The sequence below is a fragment of the Phocoena phocoena genome, chromosome 1 (assembly GCF_963924675.1).
Source record: "Phocoena phocoena chromosome 1, mPhoPho1.1, whole genome shotgun sequence".
Taxonomy (NCBI): domain Eukaryota; kingdom Metazoa; phylum Chordata; class Mammalia; order Artiodactyla; family Phocoenidae; genus Phocoena; species Phocoena phocoena.
The window spans coordinates 122,899,376-122,916,397 of record NC_089219.1 but is presented as its reverse complement, the minus strand read 5'-3'; the positions used below and the strand labels follow the sequence as shown (position 1 = coordinate 122,916,397).

General features: G+C 42.0%; 1 protein-coding gene and 2 pseudogenes across 4 annotated transcripts; all 3 read right to left on the bottom strand.

Annotated features, from left to right (window-relative positions):
- The window catches only part of LOC136142166 (leucine-rich repeat-containing protein 37A3-like), a 41,090-nt pseudogene that overhangs the window by 1,259 nt on the left and 22,809 nt on the right, over nt 1-17,022 (bottom strand).
- On the bottom strand, nt 4,823-5,642 carry LOC136132083 (leucine-rich repeat-containing protein 37B-like; annotated as a pseudogene).
- Nucleotides 6,109-15,254, bottom strand: LOC136125950 (RAD52 motif-containing protein 1-like). 4 transcript variants are annotated; one of them, XM_065880963.1, is made up of 7 exons: nt 15,150-15,254; nt 14,599-14,778; nt 11,364-11,486; nt 10,817-10,988; nt 9,760-9,855; nt 7,650-7,735; nt 6,109-6,210 (listed from the first exon to the last, which is right to left on the bottom strand). In XM_065880963.1, exons 1-7 carry the CDS (start codon nt 15,252-15,254, stop codon nt 6,109-6,111), a joined length of 864 nt encoding a protein of 287 aa, XP_065737035.1. The 4 variants fall into 4 exon arrangements, with proteins under 4 accessions (XP_065737035.1, XP_065737043.1, XP_065737053.1 ...); XM_065880971.1 differs by having other exon boundaries at nt 14,599-14,785; nt 15,160-15,254; XM_065880981.1 differs by lacking the exon at nt 9,760-9,855 and having other exon boundaries at nt 7,650-7,731; nt 10,816-10,988; nt 14,599-14,785; nt 15,160-15,254.

Here is a 17,022-nt window from a genome sequence, read left to right as displayed (position 1 = left end):
CAGGGGTTATCCTCACCTCACTTGACTCCTGCTCTTTCTGCTCATTCTGGGCTTCTGTGCTCTCACTGATATAGTTGTCAGTTTTCCACTGGTCCGTATGCCATTCCGCTTTGGAAACATTTACTTCTTGCTGCTTGCTGAGAAGTTTCATCAGGAGGCCTGTTTTAGAGATGAGGTTGGCACAGGCCAGCTGCACGTGGGTCTCTGAGCAGTCCATTTTCAAAGTCTGGGTAACATGAGAAATGAGCCTTCACATGTCATTGTTGGGGATGAGGGACCGTAGCTGCTGGTTTAGCTGAGTTTCAACTTGATCACCTGGGGATGTGAGCCCTGGGAAAGTGAAGCCTGTGGGCTTGGAGATAATTCAGTGCCCGTGTTGTGGTACTCCCATTGTGTTTTGTTGGTGTGTCAAACAGTTGGCATACTGTTATCTGCAGCAACAGTAGAATGTGCAGTGAAGACGTTCCTATGGGTAGTGTTTCCAGGGCCGGTTCCTCCCGGCAGAGTACTTTCCTCTAGAAGTAATTTCATCAGAAACATTTTGTGCAGTATTGTTTTCTGAACTAGTGTTTTCTGCAGAAGTTTCTGTAAAAGAAAATAATGCTGGAAAAGGATTTTCCTGAGAAGTCACTTTTCTTGAAGGTGAAACAGCCTCTCGTGGAGGGGAATTTATGAGACTCCTCGCTACAGAGAACGGAGAGCTTGCAAGCATCATTTTATTGAGTGAACTTTTCTTTCTGAACTTTCGACTCCTTTTGACTTTGGGTTTTCTGTGGACCTGATGAGACTAAGTTTTATGGAAGATGTATTTTTCACCAGAAGGTGAGATTAGTTCAGGAGACTCAGTATTTCTAACTCTAGCCTTTACAGCTTCTTAAACAAAAATAGTGTGGGATAAGTCTTTTGATTTGCTTTTAACCTCAGATGGGGATTTTGGAGGGATGGAGACAGAAGGCCTGCCCTTGAAGGACTGTTTCAGGGAAGAGGAGCCTGCTGCCTTGTGTTCCTTTATGAATGAAGACACTGCATTGGACGAATTTCCTACCAGCTTCCTGGGCCTCTGCACCATGAGAAGCTGTTTCAGCTTTCTTGGGGATGGCCTCCTGAGCCTTCTTTCTTCGGCAGTGTTCGCCACAGATTGCTGGGCATTCCGTTTCCTCCTGACGCTCTCATCTCCCACTGCTTTGAGGTGCATTTTCTGTATGCCCCTTGGGCCCCTGAGGACCCTGTTCACTCTCAGCAGATGTTTCTCTGTACTCTCAATCTTTGCTAGGCTGTCTTTCTCTGGTTGGGCAGCTTCCAATTTCTTTTGAAAGATGTAGAGTTTAAACATGGCACCTAAATGGTTGGAACGTGTATGCGTGACAAGTTTATCTTCCTTTTCAACCTCATCAAATTTTTCTTCGGTTTCTGCATCTACCAAATTTTCCAGAAAGTGAAGTTTCTTCAATTTGTTTTTATTAGTTGAATTGTTGGGTACAGCTTTAACAGAAGGGCTCCTTGTATTGATTTTCAAAATGCCCAGTGGCATATCTCCATCTTGTGTATTTGAAAAAAGAAGTTGAATGAATGGTAATAATGTTGATTCCACATCTCCTAGATTTCCCTCTGAGATAAAAGGCAGTATGTAATTCAGTGCACTGATAATATCACTTTTATTATTAAAGTCCAGCTGCTCATTCATGAAGCCTGAGAAGCTGACAGCACTCTATCTGAGGATGCCCTCTCTGACTCAATAGTCAGCTCGCTGCTGTTCTTCTTCCAGGCTTGTAACACCTTTATCAATGATCCTTTTGCATTCCCTATAGATGTTTCTTCATCTGTCAAAAATAACTGTTTTTGATCATTGAAGACTGATGGGACAGCTTTTAGTCAGTCCACAGCCAAATAAATTAGGAATCAGTCAACGTTTGAGTGACAGGAGAAAAAGAAACACACACTTAAACCTATAACTGGCAACAGCAAAATGCGAAAAGATATCTCTTGAAAAAGTGGCTATCTACTCAGAAAATTCTGTAGCGTGAAATATACTAACTATATTCAGGATTACTCCACTGGTTCACAGGGGCCAGTACTGAAGAAAAGCCAAGGCTGGAAGACAAATATTCCCCTACTCAGCTGGACTCTCTGCAGATCTACTGGGACTCCTCAAATTCATATACCCCATCCTGTCCCTCCTCAGAGGCAGAGGAGTGTGAGCCTTCCTCTATCCACCTCTTTAGTGTGCTTGTGTCCTTGCTACTACCACAGATGACCACGACAACAACCGCCGTTAACAGGTCGTCATCTGGACATTTTCTTCTCCACCCACCCACCGAGTCCTTTGCTCAGTCCCTGCTTCCATATATCCCAGCCCTCATAACAGAAGGCTCTATACACAAAAAAAACACTATGTCTGCCCGAGCTCTTTGCTAAAATTTGGGCAGGGATCTGGGGTATGAGTTAAGAGATTTGCCCAATTGTATGCCAATGTGGAATGTTCAACAAATCAATGGAATAATACTTGAGGTCCAAAATGCAGAAGGGAAAAAGCAACTTCTGTCAGATGGCTACTTTGCTTTCATTTCATTTTACTTCTAATATTTCCAGCTTTACTTGGGGAACCATCCAAATCTTCTGACTGTGTGAAGGTAATGTGTACCATTGTGTAGCTACGCTTCTCTTCCAAAAGGATTAAAAGTATTTTTCCTAAGGGTCAAAGGAGGAGGGAAGGGTCATGAGAAAGGAGGAGCATGGGCTTGCAGAGAGCCCAAACTGGAGAGAGGAGATCAGGGCACTAGGGTCATAGCACTTAACACCTCTGATCTTGTTTCTCCTCACCTCTAAAAGGAGATTAAAAATGCCTTTTCTGCCCACTTCTGGGGTAGAAGGGAGTAATACAACTAGTAAAAAAATTGTTTGGGGGAGTTCCCTGGTTGTCTAGTGGTTAGGACCCGGCACTTTCCCTGCTGTGTCCCGGGTTCAATTCCTGGTTGTGGAGCTAAGATCCCAAAAGCTGTGTGTCACAGACAAAAACAAATTGTGTTGAAAAATCAGCGATATTGTCTTTATATAAGTAGCAAAGTATTATTATTTATGATGTGCTCTAGATCAGTGATAGAGACCTGTATTCAAGCTACGTGGGCATGAAAGCACATTTTGGAAGTCACCAAGTTAGTGCCAATAAATCTAATATATAGAAAAATAGTTGCAAGCCCCTGTTTTGTGGATAGAAAAGCTTGAGATTCAGAGCAAGTTCAGAGCTGGACAGTCTAAGAATAAACTAGCTCTCCATTCCATTAGAAGGGCTAAGCAGCAGCTTCTGGTTATGGAACCAGAAATCTCAGGCTCCAAACAGGACATAAAAACAGCATCACTTGTACTCTTTATACAATTGCAGAAACAAACAAAATAAACAAAAATATATTTACACCTGTCCTATAACACAAATGGTACTTGAGACCTAATGTATATAAAATCAGTTTACAAACTGTGAGGCACTATATCAATAAGTTCTCATTTGCAGAGAGCACAGCATAGGACATGTGGCCATTAATGTTAATTCCCTTCCCGCTTCCATTCCTTTCTCTTGTCCATTTATGTATGTGGATCAGTAACAATATTAAGCTAACAATGTAACTGAGCAACTATTAGCTTAATAATGTAACCAACACTCTGATTCTTACCAAGGGGGTAGTTCTTAGAAACTTAGGGAGCTGGAACTCTGAATGAATGAATTAAAATAATGAAATTACATCATTAATTTTAATTTTAAATTAATTTTTTAAATTATCATCATTGATTAAAAACAAAATTAAATTAAAAATTTATTATCCCACAGTTGAGACTCACCACAATGTGTAAAGTCTGTCAGGCATCCACTGTCAGAACACAGCTTGACTCTCTTACAGACAACCTCAAAGATATTTTTAAATTGGCAGAGGCAGCAGGCCATATGGCTAGGTAAGATCCTATAAATGGAAACACAGATAATTAAATTCATAGTAAAAGAGTTACTTGAGTAGGTAGAAGAGGTGGGCCAAGGCCATCACAGACCAGTTAAAAAAGGAGTTCTTTGGACATATGGACTGGAGAACTGAATAGGGGCCAGTTAGCCAATTGCTGCTCTTGACTGTTGTAAATAAATATAGAGGAGGAGAGATGTGCCCAACAGAAGGATTAGGATGGCCGTAGGTATGGTATGCCTAGAAAAAAGGGAATAGGGATTAGAATTGGGTGACACTGATCTGTACTTTAATTCAGAAGTATCTCCTTCCAACCCAAAAGCCTCACGTTGGGTTGAGAGTACACAGGAAGAAGGCAGACTTCTAAGAAGAGTCTGAATAAGACCACACCTTCTGGAATCCCTTTCTCACTTCCTATTTGTGAGTAGTAATATATTAGAAGTTATCCTAGTAATAAAAAAGCATCGTGTGGTTAAACAATAACAAAGATCGCATTGGCCAAATCTAGACAAAAGGAACATTCCAAAGAATAACATTATCATTATAATAAGGTATAACATAGTTAATTTTAAAAAAAGGTCATGAGTTCATAGTGATACTCAAAATGAAGTGGGGGAGTTCTCCTGTATAGAATAATGTCAGCTAATAAATGCAAAATGGATGATAGAATAGGAAAGTGTCATTTTGCAACTATCAATGTTATAATCCATATAGACAAAGATTATGATGGATGCACAGTTGGGTGAAGAGTTGTTTGAACGTATGATCTTCACTGATCCCAAAGTATCACCCCACAGATTATTTATCAATTACCAAGGGGATAAATAACTTTACAATGGAGAGATATGGAAGAAACCACCTTAATTAAGTGATCAAACTTAGCACTGGGCCATCCTGCTGGGATGGAGAAATTTCAGCTTCCTCAGGGGGTTCCGTAGGTTCATCTGGGTGCCCCAAAAAATCCGTAGGCTGTCCTCAGGATAAATGGCATCCATACTGGGATCTAAATAATCACCCTGCAACTGTTGTTCTAGACGCTGAGTGTTTTTTTGAAATTGGCCTATAGTTCCAACAATAATTTTGCCAAGCCGTTGATGCTGAGCTAGATCTTCCTTCAGGTTTGGGGGTGAAACAATAAACTTCATTTGTTTTGAGCTGTTACTACCTAGAGGTGGAACAAGTATGAACAAATGACTGGTGACCTTCAGCCTCATCTAGACCTATGTGTTTAGTCTTACTTTTGTGTCGAGAAAGGAGAAACAAGGGCTGATTCTGATCCCACTCTAGCACTGGAACTGCCTCTGGGAGCTTTTGATGTTGGGTTTGCTTGTTATTCAGATCCTGATGTGGAACAGCAAACTGATCTGGCCCTGTAGGCAGCTCTCCAACCGAATCCGTGTCCGGGTATGGAACCCCAGTCTCAGTCAACTCCTAATGAGGCCGGGCCAACATCTGGACTGGAGACAAGGACGTTAAGTAATTAAAGCCCCCGGCTTCTGCCAGGGGTGTAAGGGCATGGGGCAATTTGGGAGGAGGGTCTGAGGCCTGTGAAGACCAAGCCTCTGTCAGCCGCGGGGGGTTGGGGGTCACCTGGATGGGGCCCGGGGCCCACTCCGGAGGCTGAATTGCCTGGACTAGAAGCCACCGTCCTTGCCATGTGAGGAAGAGCCGTGGCATCCAATGGCACAGCCGCGACATAACATGCGGCGGCTCCAGGGGCAGTGACCCAGGCCAGTGAGGAGCCGGAGCCACATCCTGCGTCCGAGCTGAACGGAACCGCTATGCCAGCGCCAAAGCGACGGCTCACGTTAGCAACCGCGCGCCCCGCCCCCGCCTAACGTCCCTCCCGTTATTTATGACGTCTTTAGTTACGCCACCGTTATTAGGCTCGTGTGGAGATCCAATCCGCGCCACCAGAGTGGGCCTTTCTGCCAGAGTCCCCAGGGCGCAAGTCATCCTTCCCCTTGCAAAGGCGACAATTACCTCCTGCCGGGCCCTCTTCCCAACCCCGCCCTGCCTTCCCTGGCCCCAAACAATGAGGCGGGATTTGGGCTGCAGACCCGAGTGGCCCCAAACTCCAGCAGCCCAGGGGTTGACGGGGGAGGGAAGGATGCAGCTTCCCAAGGAAACCAAAGGACCTGGCATTCTGGGAAATTCAAAAGTGCTAGTCCAGTTCTGGCAATCTGAACTCTTCCTCCTCAAAGCTGAAGTCTGAGAGACATTCCTGCTCCCTTTGGCCACACGGCTGACAAGAAAAGTAGCTGACCTGCAAAATGAGCACCAGTTAGGGTGGCGGGAGGGGAACACACCTTACAATTATTCGAAAATGTTGACATTTCCTGCAAACTCTCAGTATTCACGTCTCATTATTCATACACCACTCTGTTATCAGGGGTCACCACTGAATCAGGGATGACTCCAGAACTTCTGAAGGAGGAGTTTGGGCAGGTGAGCAATTCATTCTGGGAAAGAGAGTCTAAAACCACGGCCCTTTACATTAGTATGGAAAACATCCCCCATCCCAACTTTTCAAAACAGAGCCATTAATCTAGAAAAAAACTACAGTGCCACTTTTCAGAGGTCTACCCTGTGTGCACATATGGAGAAGACACTTAGAATATTAAAGTCAGCATGTTAAGTAATTTTCTTGAAATACTGTAACTAGCACCCAGTTTACTTTCTTCACAGGCCTTTTCATAATCTATTTAATTTTACTCCTTTTTAATTTTCTGGTACACCTTTAACACCTAAATTCCAAGAGAGAAGGAGCTTCACCTTATTTCCAGCGCCTAGCACATAATGGTTTCTAAATGGAACTGATTCCAAGATTGGCCTCATTTAGGAGTGGATCTGTTGTTATAATCAGGTTTCCAGAATCTTTAGTATCAATACGGAACCCTTTCCTGTCACATTTCATAGGAAGCTAGACTTCGTAAAGCCCAAACATGGATACGTTTCAAGTTTCCTTGATTGATTTAAATTGAATTAAAATAATTATTTTGTACAGGAAAAAACTTTCAAAATTTTTACATTTTTCAGAACACAACCACCTTTTCTTTCTCTACTTTCTTCCCTTCAAAACAAGCTTTGCAACATTGGGGTTAGTTAAATAATCAGAAATCTAGCCAAAAATTAAGCTCTCAATGACATGAAACACATTTTTTGCTCCTTTTTAATAAAACTCCTATATGCAGTACATTAATGTTTTCTTTCAGAAATTACATTGACAACTTAATCCCTAATTCGATGCATCCATATAACTGATTTACAGAAACGTTCTTTGGCAAAATATTTAACACAAGATATATGAGATGCTGAGGTCTGGATAATATACTTTACTTGAAAAGCATGAATAGTTTTTAAACAGTGTAGCATAATCACACTTAAGACCATAGTTACTTTGTTCCCAAATCCCTGCAATTCTATTTGAGGGGAGTTCTAAAAGGCCTGTGTCTTCTCCTGTGTCCACAACCGTAGACATACACTGGTGGCCCTCAATCCTGCTCTCCAAACTTCAAATAAGGGGCCAGAGACAAGGCCCGGGACTTGGAAAAGTCCTAGAAATTCCCTGCCTCAAAAGCAGTTTCACCTTTTCCTAAGGAAGACAGAACTGAGTAGATATGCTGAAGTCTTCCAAATCCTGCTGGGTGTTTTGAATTATGGCTACACTGGCTGTGTACCCCTTGAGCTTTTATCTCCACATACTTGAATTAAATCCTGTAGTTCCTCTTCGGTTCTAGCATCTGTGACCTCTGCACAGGATCTATATGCCACAGCTGTTTTACCACTTTCTGTAATAAAGTTAACAAGGATCAATTCAGAAGTTTTCTTGTTCTAAAACTTCCTATATACAATGGTAGCACTGAATAATTAGACATTCTTTTGACTTCTAAAAACAGAAAATAAGAGCATTTTCCTAGAAGTTCCCTCATCTGACACTTCAGTTTTTATTGTAATTATTTGTGAAGACATATATAAGAAGTATCAACTTTATGATAAAGTTTTCAAAAACTTTATGATCTTAGAAATAAGAACTAAGGGGACTTCCCTGGTGGCACAGTGGTTGGGAATCCGCCTGTCAGTGCAGGGGACATGGGTTCGAGCCCTGGTCTGGGAAGATCCCACATGCCGCAGAGCAACTGGGCCCATGCACCACAACTACTGAGCCTGTGCTCTACGGCTAATGAGCTGCAACTACTGAAGACCACGTGTCACAACTACTGAAACCCCAGCACCTAGAGCCCGTGCTCCACAACGAGAGAGGCCTCAGCAATGAGGAGCCCGCACACCACAATGCAGAGTAGCCCCCACTCGCCCCAACTAGAGAAAGCCCTTGTGCGGCAACAAAGACCCAACACAGCCAAAAACAAACAATAAATTTATAAAAAAAAAAATAAGAACTAAGGAATAAGGACATAGTAATTAAAAGCTGTGGAAACAAAAATGTTCAATCAAAATACAATTAAATAGGAAGGCATTAGGTGGGGGTCAAAGTGAGTTCCAACCTGGGAGAGATACCACTAGACTATAATAGATACTTCCTATTAGAAGCAAGGCAAGTGCCTACTCCTTGGGACAAAAATTCTACCAGATAAAATGAACAAAGCTTTGGAGACAGAGACAGAGAGAGGGAGCATTTGAACATTCTACTGGCAGAAACTGGCCCATGTACCCTTTGGACAATACAGCTTTCCTCGAGGCAAGCTAGAGCCACCAGGCTTTTTGGTCTAAGGAGTTTTGGGTACATATAAGGAGTACCTTGGCATATTAGGCACAAACAACCCAGGCATTTAGTTCGGTTCTTAAAGGTTGTTACCCAGAGTTGACAGCTGATGGAGATTCTGCCTGACGACCAGGGAAGTCGAACTTCACTGGAAGGACTGCCCAGGCTGGAAGGCCAAGACCAATCGAGGGTCAACTCTTACAAGCCAATAAGGTCTCTGACAACTTGGCTAGGATTTCTCAGTCTCTAAGCCTGCAGGGCTGTGAAGCAGGGGAGCAATTCTGTTCTGGGAATCTACTAATCATAAAGTTTCCTTTGGGCACAGCCTGTGACATTCTCACCACTGTATAACTCGATAGGGAACACAATCAACGCTATTCAATAGCATGACCAGTTTCAAGGCTCACAAAAACATAGCCGACTATTATATAAGAATCATATTCACCCCATATATTAGAAACGAAAACTGAAATTCAACTGATTCCAAAAAGATAGTCTAATAAACTCTTCAACAAGAAAACAATGGTAATAATAATAGTTAATATGTTTTGTCTGCTTACTATGTTTCAGGCATAGTTCTAAGCTTTTTACATTCATCATCTCATTTACTCTTACAGTATCCCCCATTTGGTGGTAAGCTGAATTACTAACCCTATTTGCAGATAAAGAAATTGAAGCTTAGAGATATTAAATACCTTCAAATGTCTCTGGCTAGAAAAACCTACAATTGGGACAACAATAACAAAATCTAAGAGACAAAGTTAGGACTCAAACACAGGTGTCCAAGGCTTATAATCACTACACTACTCTGTATGATAAGCAAGCAATTGAGGAAGAAGTGGATCAAACACTTCCTGTATGAACTGAGGCAAGTCATTCTACATCTAAACACTGGGGACAATAATATTTGCTGTCATTCTTCTCATAAATGCCACAAAGAACAAATGTAAGACTGTTGCTGTGAAAGCATATGGTGAATGAAAGAATATGTAATGTTTTAGATAACCATTATATTCATCAAATTAACTTTTCAAATAAGTTTATTTGCTCACTGGAACTGAAGCACTTCAACGACAATTAAAAAGGTCTTACCTAAAACAACAATCAGCAATTTCTGAAATGCATCTGTCATAGCTTTCTGAATAGCAAGCTTCTGGGTTACCTTCCTTCTCATAAGGAATGATAATGACCCTAAATCCCACCAAAACAGATGAATTTAAAATGCCTATATGAATAACTGATTTCTAGATTATGTGTTTAAAACTAAAAATGCATCTGTGATTCTTAGATCATTACCTTAGTGATTAAGGGCAGGCACAACACTGGGGTACGGGTCAATGTCTCCGTTGCAGGTATACACTGGCATGGCATATTTTTACTGCTCCTATCTATTCTGGAAGTTCCTAAAATATTAGACGGGAAATGCAAACCAAAAACGTGGCAGAAATCTCATATTACTCACAGATTTCAAATGCACAAGCTGAGGCTGCACTGCTACAGACCCTGCTCTCCTCTGCGTAAAGGGCTGGAATCATACAGTGAGATAGATTTGGTTTTAGTGCAAATGATCCTGCCTCTACTCAACCATCACCCACTCACGTGAATGGTGGAGCCTCCTCCACCCCATTCGATAACAGCCCTGCCTCTGACTTAAAACCCTAAGCCCAAGTGCCATGGATTCTAGGAAGAAACTCAGTATCAATAAGAATCCCCTTTCTAGGGATCTACATTTACTTTTTCCGCTCAGGCCATTTTATAGGAGGCAAAGGACTGAACATTAACACATGAGTTTATTTCAATCTTCAGACAATGATTTTGTTGAGATAACTGAAGGCCAGATTACATGTGTATTTGAAGAATTACTTTAGCACAAAACAAATTATTAACCAAACAAATAATAATAATAACAACTAATTTTCCCCCCTTCTAAGCTTCTTGGCAGGCAGTGAGTTCTAAAATTCTAAAGTTTAAGGTGCTGTCAGGTATTGCCTAAGATTAAAAACCTATATTGTTGGGCAGAATAATTCTGCCCAGGGCTTTAGTTGCTTAGAAAGGTGATGGTGTATCTGAAAAGTTGAGTTTCATAAAGAAAGGAAAACAGAGAAATCCCACTGCCTCACCTCCCCACACACACACATACTGGAAAACAGATCTTCCTCCAACTTATCCAAAGGTTCCTCAGCCATGCCAACTCCAGGACTCCTGCACTCGTGGGAGGGTAACACCACCTCTAAAGAACAGAAGAACTTCAGGCTTTGCTTCTGAAGTGGTGTCACAATATCTTCATTTTCCCTTTCTTCAAGGTTAGAAAGATCCTGAAGCTGTTAGGATTTTGAATTAAAGGCTAGACTTCAACATATTCTTTTGTAAGAAATAAAAGATAAACTCCAGCAATCCCAGGTAATAGTTTAGGTATGCTATCCCTTCAAAATCAACTGAGACTTGCAAATGAATGACTAGATATAGACAACTATTTTTTATGATATACCATACAAATACTGGAGAAAATTTTGGACACCACCATCCAAGTCATTGAGATTATCACTAATTCTAGGTAGAAGGCCAATGCTCAGATACTTCCATGTGGAAGTCTCTCACATCTCCTCCCCATAGCCATGTTCTATTCTGCTCTCTAAAGTCTAGGAGTTCAATGTTGAAAGGAGTCTGGTTAGTCAAAGAAAGTCTACAGAGTTTACCTTGATGATACTTTTTGACCACTCATGGAAAACAAAAATGTAATTTGCCAATTTTTGGCATCTGGAGCTGTTTACGGCAAGCGTATTATGATGAACCGCCTTACGTCTGGTGCCAAGACGAACCTAAAGACATAAAAGACTTAAAACTATCACAACCCTACATAGAGATTTATTTTGGATATACCTGAGATTTATTAATTCCTATTTCATAGAGTGTTTGTGAAGATTAAGTAGGACATTTTAAGCAATGAGTTCACAGTGAGCCCTAAATAAATGTTATTTATTATTTTTCAGTCAGTACATTTCTGCATCATTTCCAGGGCCCCTGATTAACAGAAGGTTCCCTGACACCCGGTGGTGAAAGTGATGATGAAAGCATCCAAGGAAGCCCAGCAGAAGCCTATTATGGGGCTGGGGGTAAGCAAAGGAATGGACTGTTTTACTCATCTCATCCTGTAGATACTGCTTCAGAATATGAACTGAAGAGGAGACAAGATGGACCTGCCACTGAATTTGGACCTTAATCTGTAGCACTCCCTCCCCAAGTTACTAAGCCCTGTTAGAAGAGGGAATATGTATACCTCTATAAATGTAAATGAAGCATCAAAAAGAATTAGAGATTCATCTGCATTAACAAGCTTCTTTGAGAGTGCAAATATTTCCAGTCTTAACTCTCTAAATAACTTACATATTACTGTGGATTTTATACATCACTACTTCTTTCTGAAACGTCTATTTCCATTTGAACAGGGTGTAGTATATAAATTTAGTCATAAAAATTCAAATAATACAAATAAAATCAAAGCATTGTTAATTCTTTGTTGATTTGTTTGTGCATCTTCCTCTGTCACTAGTTTATGAGCTCCTTAAGTGCTTGAAGGAACCATATATTGTTCTTTCCTTGTTACCAGAAAGAATAATACATATTGGCATATAATAGAGGAGTGATGGTCTGTTGACTGAGTGAATGAATGAGTACATAAGAAAATGAAATTACTTTCTCCAACTGAAGCTACCTGCAGGGAAGGAGAAATGAAGACTAATTTTTAAATGTTGAGTGTCACATGGGAGGCTATGTCCTGTGCTGTGAGTCATAATGGAGCTGTCCTGGACAATTAGGAAGCTTCAGAAGGGCTCTGAGCCACTGGGTAGTAGAGACAGTTGACATCTGGGATAACCTTGCCACAGTTCTTGCTGGCAAAACTTTCCCTTCATGCTACTGAGAAAGACTCAGATACATTATGCCTTTCCTTCATTCTATTTTAAGACGTTATTCTCTTTTCTGTATTTATAAAAAACACCGGGGAAAAAAGATCGGAAGATACCTGCCAATGAATAAAAGAACACATAGTTGGAACTTCCTTGCTGGTGCAGTGGTTAAGATTACGTTATCCCAATGCAGGGGGCCAAGGTTCGATCCCCGGTCAGGGAACTAGGTCTCACATGCATGCTGCAACTAAGAGTTCGCACGCCACATTTAAGGAGCCTGCCTGCTGCAAATGGGGAGCCCACATGCCACAACTGGGTGCCCTTGACCCACAACTAAGGAGACCACCTGCTGCAACTGAGACCCGGTGCAAGCAAATAAATAAATAAATAAAATTGAAAAAGAACGCATAAGTAGGGAAAAATTTTGGGCTTGTGGGTAGTAAACTAACGCTCTGCATTAAATAAAGAAATCTAATACGAATCCCCTTTCCTCTCAACTCTATAGTGACTTGGAGAACATTTTCTTCATTACACTATCAGTGACGGGCTATATGCTGTGAAAATCTCACAACCTACGCTTATGGAATGGTCTTTATGTCAAATATAAGAAAAGAACTCATTACTCACAACTGATACTAAGTAACTGTTTCATAATCTTTCCAGGACCATCTGTCATATCTGAGTGGTACGTGAAATGGTCGCAGGGTCCGCAAATAAAAGCATGTCTGACAAAAATCATTTCAATCCCAGGGAGTACTGCCAGGATTGAAGAGGGTGTTAAACAGGGTACAGAACTGAGAGTTAGTGTACCTGGAGTCACATCTGAGGAGAGTTCTCAGATTCAATAAAGGTGAAATCAGTGAGTAAAGAAATATGGGTGAGAAGAGGCAGCAAGGTCAGTAGGAAGTAGCCAGAGCAAGAAGCCAATCAGAGAAGACACACAATTATAAAGGGAAAGGTCTGGGAAGTCTAAGCCTCACTCCCTTATTCAGAGGAATTAAAAAGGCCCTTAACATAATGAAATGTTAATTCTGGGGAGGTAAAACTGGATGGCATGTTAATATGGAATAAGGTTTCTACAATGCATTAAAGAATATTTACCCATTTTCTGGTATCTGAAGGGAGTTCTTAATAGGCAGTTTGAGAGTTATGATGATGATGAAGCCTCCTTTATGTTACATCTGACAAAAGTTTGTCAAGCTCGGGACTTCCCTGTTGGCACACTGGTTAAGAGTCTGGGTGCCAATGCAGGGGACACGGGTTCGATCCTTTTCCGGAAAAATCTCACATGCCACAGAGCAACTAAGCCCGTGTGCCACAACTACTGGGCCTGTGCTCTAGAGCCCGTGAGGCACAACTATTGAAGCCCGTGTGCCTAGAACCCGTGCTCCGCAACAAAAGCAGCCGTCGCGATGAGAAGCCCATGCACTGCAACGAAGAACAATCTCCCCTCGCCGCAAACAGAGAAAGCCGGCACGCAGCAACAAGACCCAACGCAGACAAAAATAAATAAATAAATTCATTAATTAATTAGAAAAATTTTTGTCAACTTCACACATTTAAAATCCACATAAATGTATATATAAGGAATATTCTTGTGAAGATTTCTTAAATTAAGGGGCAGCAGAAAATGACATGGGGTTTAACATCAGTTAAGTTTGGGTTTGGCCTCTAGTCTCCACGTTTACTGTCATGAACCTTAAGTAAGTCACTTAAGTATCCTGAGTTCGAGTTTCTTCATCTAAAAAAAGAAAGAAACAACTGGGAAGCTGGGGGATCAGTGGAGCAGTGCATCTGATAGCATTCTGTACACCACAGTGCTGTACAAACGCTGGCCGTTATTTTTGTTTGTCGGTTTGTTTTTTCCCTGGGATCTTAGTTCCCAGACCAGGGGTTGAACCCGGGCCCTCAGCAGTGAAAGTTCAGAGTCCTAACCAGTGGACCACCAGTGAATTCCCGATGGCCTATTAGTTTTAAATTCAGCACTTCATCCCAGTAGAGCGAGGAATTCCACATTTGGACCCACCTTCACTGGAGACGTGTGAAAAAGCTGCTTCTGGTCGCATGGCTTTTGGGCTCTGTGGGCATCCCTTGCTGAGTAAAACTTGATGATGGCAGAGAACCCAGGACTGCCCACTGCTGCGTTTGGGAAGAGTCGGACCGAATACAGAAGGCCAAACTGAGAGAAGACTGTAAACAGAGAATGCTTTAGGGTGGTCTCACACTAAGTAAGTGTACTAAATTTCAGGCCTAGGAAACCAAACCGCCCATTCCTTTATATTCCCCCAGCCCTTCACCACAGGCAACTGTGGTGAGCCTGTAACTCCAAACACTTCTCATTTCATAAACAAGGTTCCCTCTGAAATCCTAAGCTTCGAGAAGCATTAGGAGGCAATTCCTTCTGTTGGGGACTAACTCTCAAAAATCTATGGGGGTGAGCGGACTGCTCAGGTCGTCTCTAGAACTAAGATTCCTCTCAGCAGAGACCACAGGCAGATGAGGTACTGAAGCAGTACCCTGGGGCGCCCAGTTACTGGGGCACGGGGTGTTTTCCTCCGCCCTTCCCTCCCCTCCAGCTAGGCTCAATTGCAAAGCCTCGGGGGTGGGTCCAGAGCTCAGCTCCCACACCAGCAAGGTTTTGTCACCCTCGATGGGAACCGCAAAAGGTACCAACTGCACCATCCCACCGTCACCGCACGTGCGCTGCTCGGGGAGCAAGCGGACTACGCTTGCGCACATGCACCCGTGCTTTTTAAATACTTAGTGCCAATAAATCTAATATATAGAAAAATAGTTCAAAGCCCCTGAGTGTTTTGTGAATAGAAAAGCTTGAGATTCAGAGCAAGTTCAGAGCTTGACAGTCTAAGAATAAATTAGCTCTCCATTCCATTAGAAGGGCTAGGTAGCAGCTTCTGGTTATGGAATCCGAAACTCTCAGGCTCCAAATAGGACGTAAAACAGCATCACTTGTACTCTTTATAAAACTGCAGAAACAAAACTATATTTACACCTGTCCTATAAGACAAAGGGTACTTGAGACCTAATGTATATAAAATCAGTTTACAGACTGTGATGCATTATATCAATAAGTTCTCATTTGCAGAGAGCACAACATAGGATATGAGGCCATTAATGTTAATTCCCTTCTGTAGTGGGATAACTGAGGACATGGAAAGGAGACGTGACCAATGAGCCCCCCCGCAGCAAACTGAGGGCTGGCGAATAAGCCAGAACTGCAAACAGTCCTGATTGCTTTGAGCCGCGCGCCCCGCCCCACCCCCGGCAAACCGGGGTCTTGCAAATAAGCCAGAGTTGTGAACAGTTCTGAGTGCTTCGAGCGCCCCACCCCGGCAAACCGGGTGCCTGCAAAAGAAGCATTGAGTGCTTTGGGCACTGATCCATGAGATGTCCTCAGTATAATCAGAGTGGTGGGAACGCAAGGAAATGTCCTTGTGCTACTTCAGTATAATCAAAATAATGGTGGGAATTTTGTGCTGTTCTTGCGCTCAAGGACGAAGCATGGCAGGTGCTCACGAAAGCCAATTATTGCTTGTATAATTAATAAAAACATAGGTTGCTGCTTTGGCACTTCTGAAATGTTAAGAAAACAAGTCTTGAAGTGTAAATCTAGATAATGCTTTAATAAAAGTTACCACAGCAAGACAGACGGCGCTGTTTTGCCTGAGCGAGCGGCAGCCCTCTCCTGCTGTGCTTTGGCACAATTCATCTCGTGTGATGAGCTTACTTTCAGCCCTGTCCTAAGAAACTACAACACCCTTCCCCCATCCATTCGTTTCTCTTGTTCCTTTATGTATGCGGTCAGTTACATTACTAAGCTAACAATGTAACTCAGCTATTATTAGCTTAATAATGTAAACAATAATCTGATTTTTAGCAAGCGGGTAGTTCTTAGAAACTTAGGGAGCTGGAACTCTGAATGTATGAATTAAAATAATGCAATTACATCATGAATTTTAAAATTTATCATCATTGATTAAAAATAAAAATTAAAATATTAAATTAAAAATTTATTATCCCGCAATGGAGACTCACCACAACATGTGACGTCTGTCAGGCATCCACTATCACAACTCAGCTTGACTGTCTTTCAGACAACCTCAATAATATTTTTAAATTAGTAGAGGCAGCAGGCCATACGGCTAGGTAAGATCCTATAAATGGCAACACAGGTAATTAAATTCGTGGTAAAAGATTTACTTGGGTAGGTAGAAGAGGTCAGCCAAGGCCACCACAGACCAGTGCAAAAAGGAGTTCTTGGGGCATATGGACTGCAGAACTGGACAGGGGCCGGTTGGCCAATTGCTGCTCTTGACTGTTGTAAATAAATATAGAGGAGGAGAGAGGTGCCCAACAGAAGGAGTAAGATGTTAGTACATATAGTATGCCTAGAAAAGAGGGAATAGGGATTAGAATGGGTGACACTGATCTG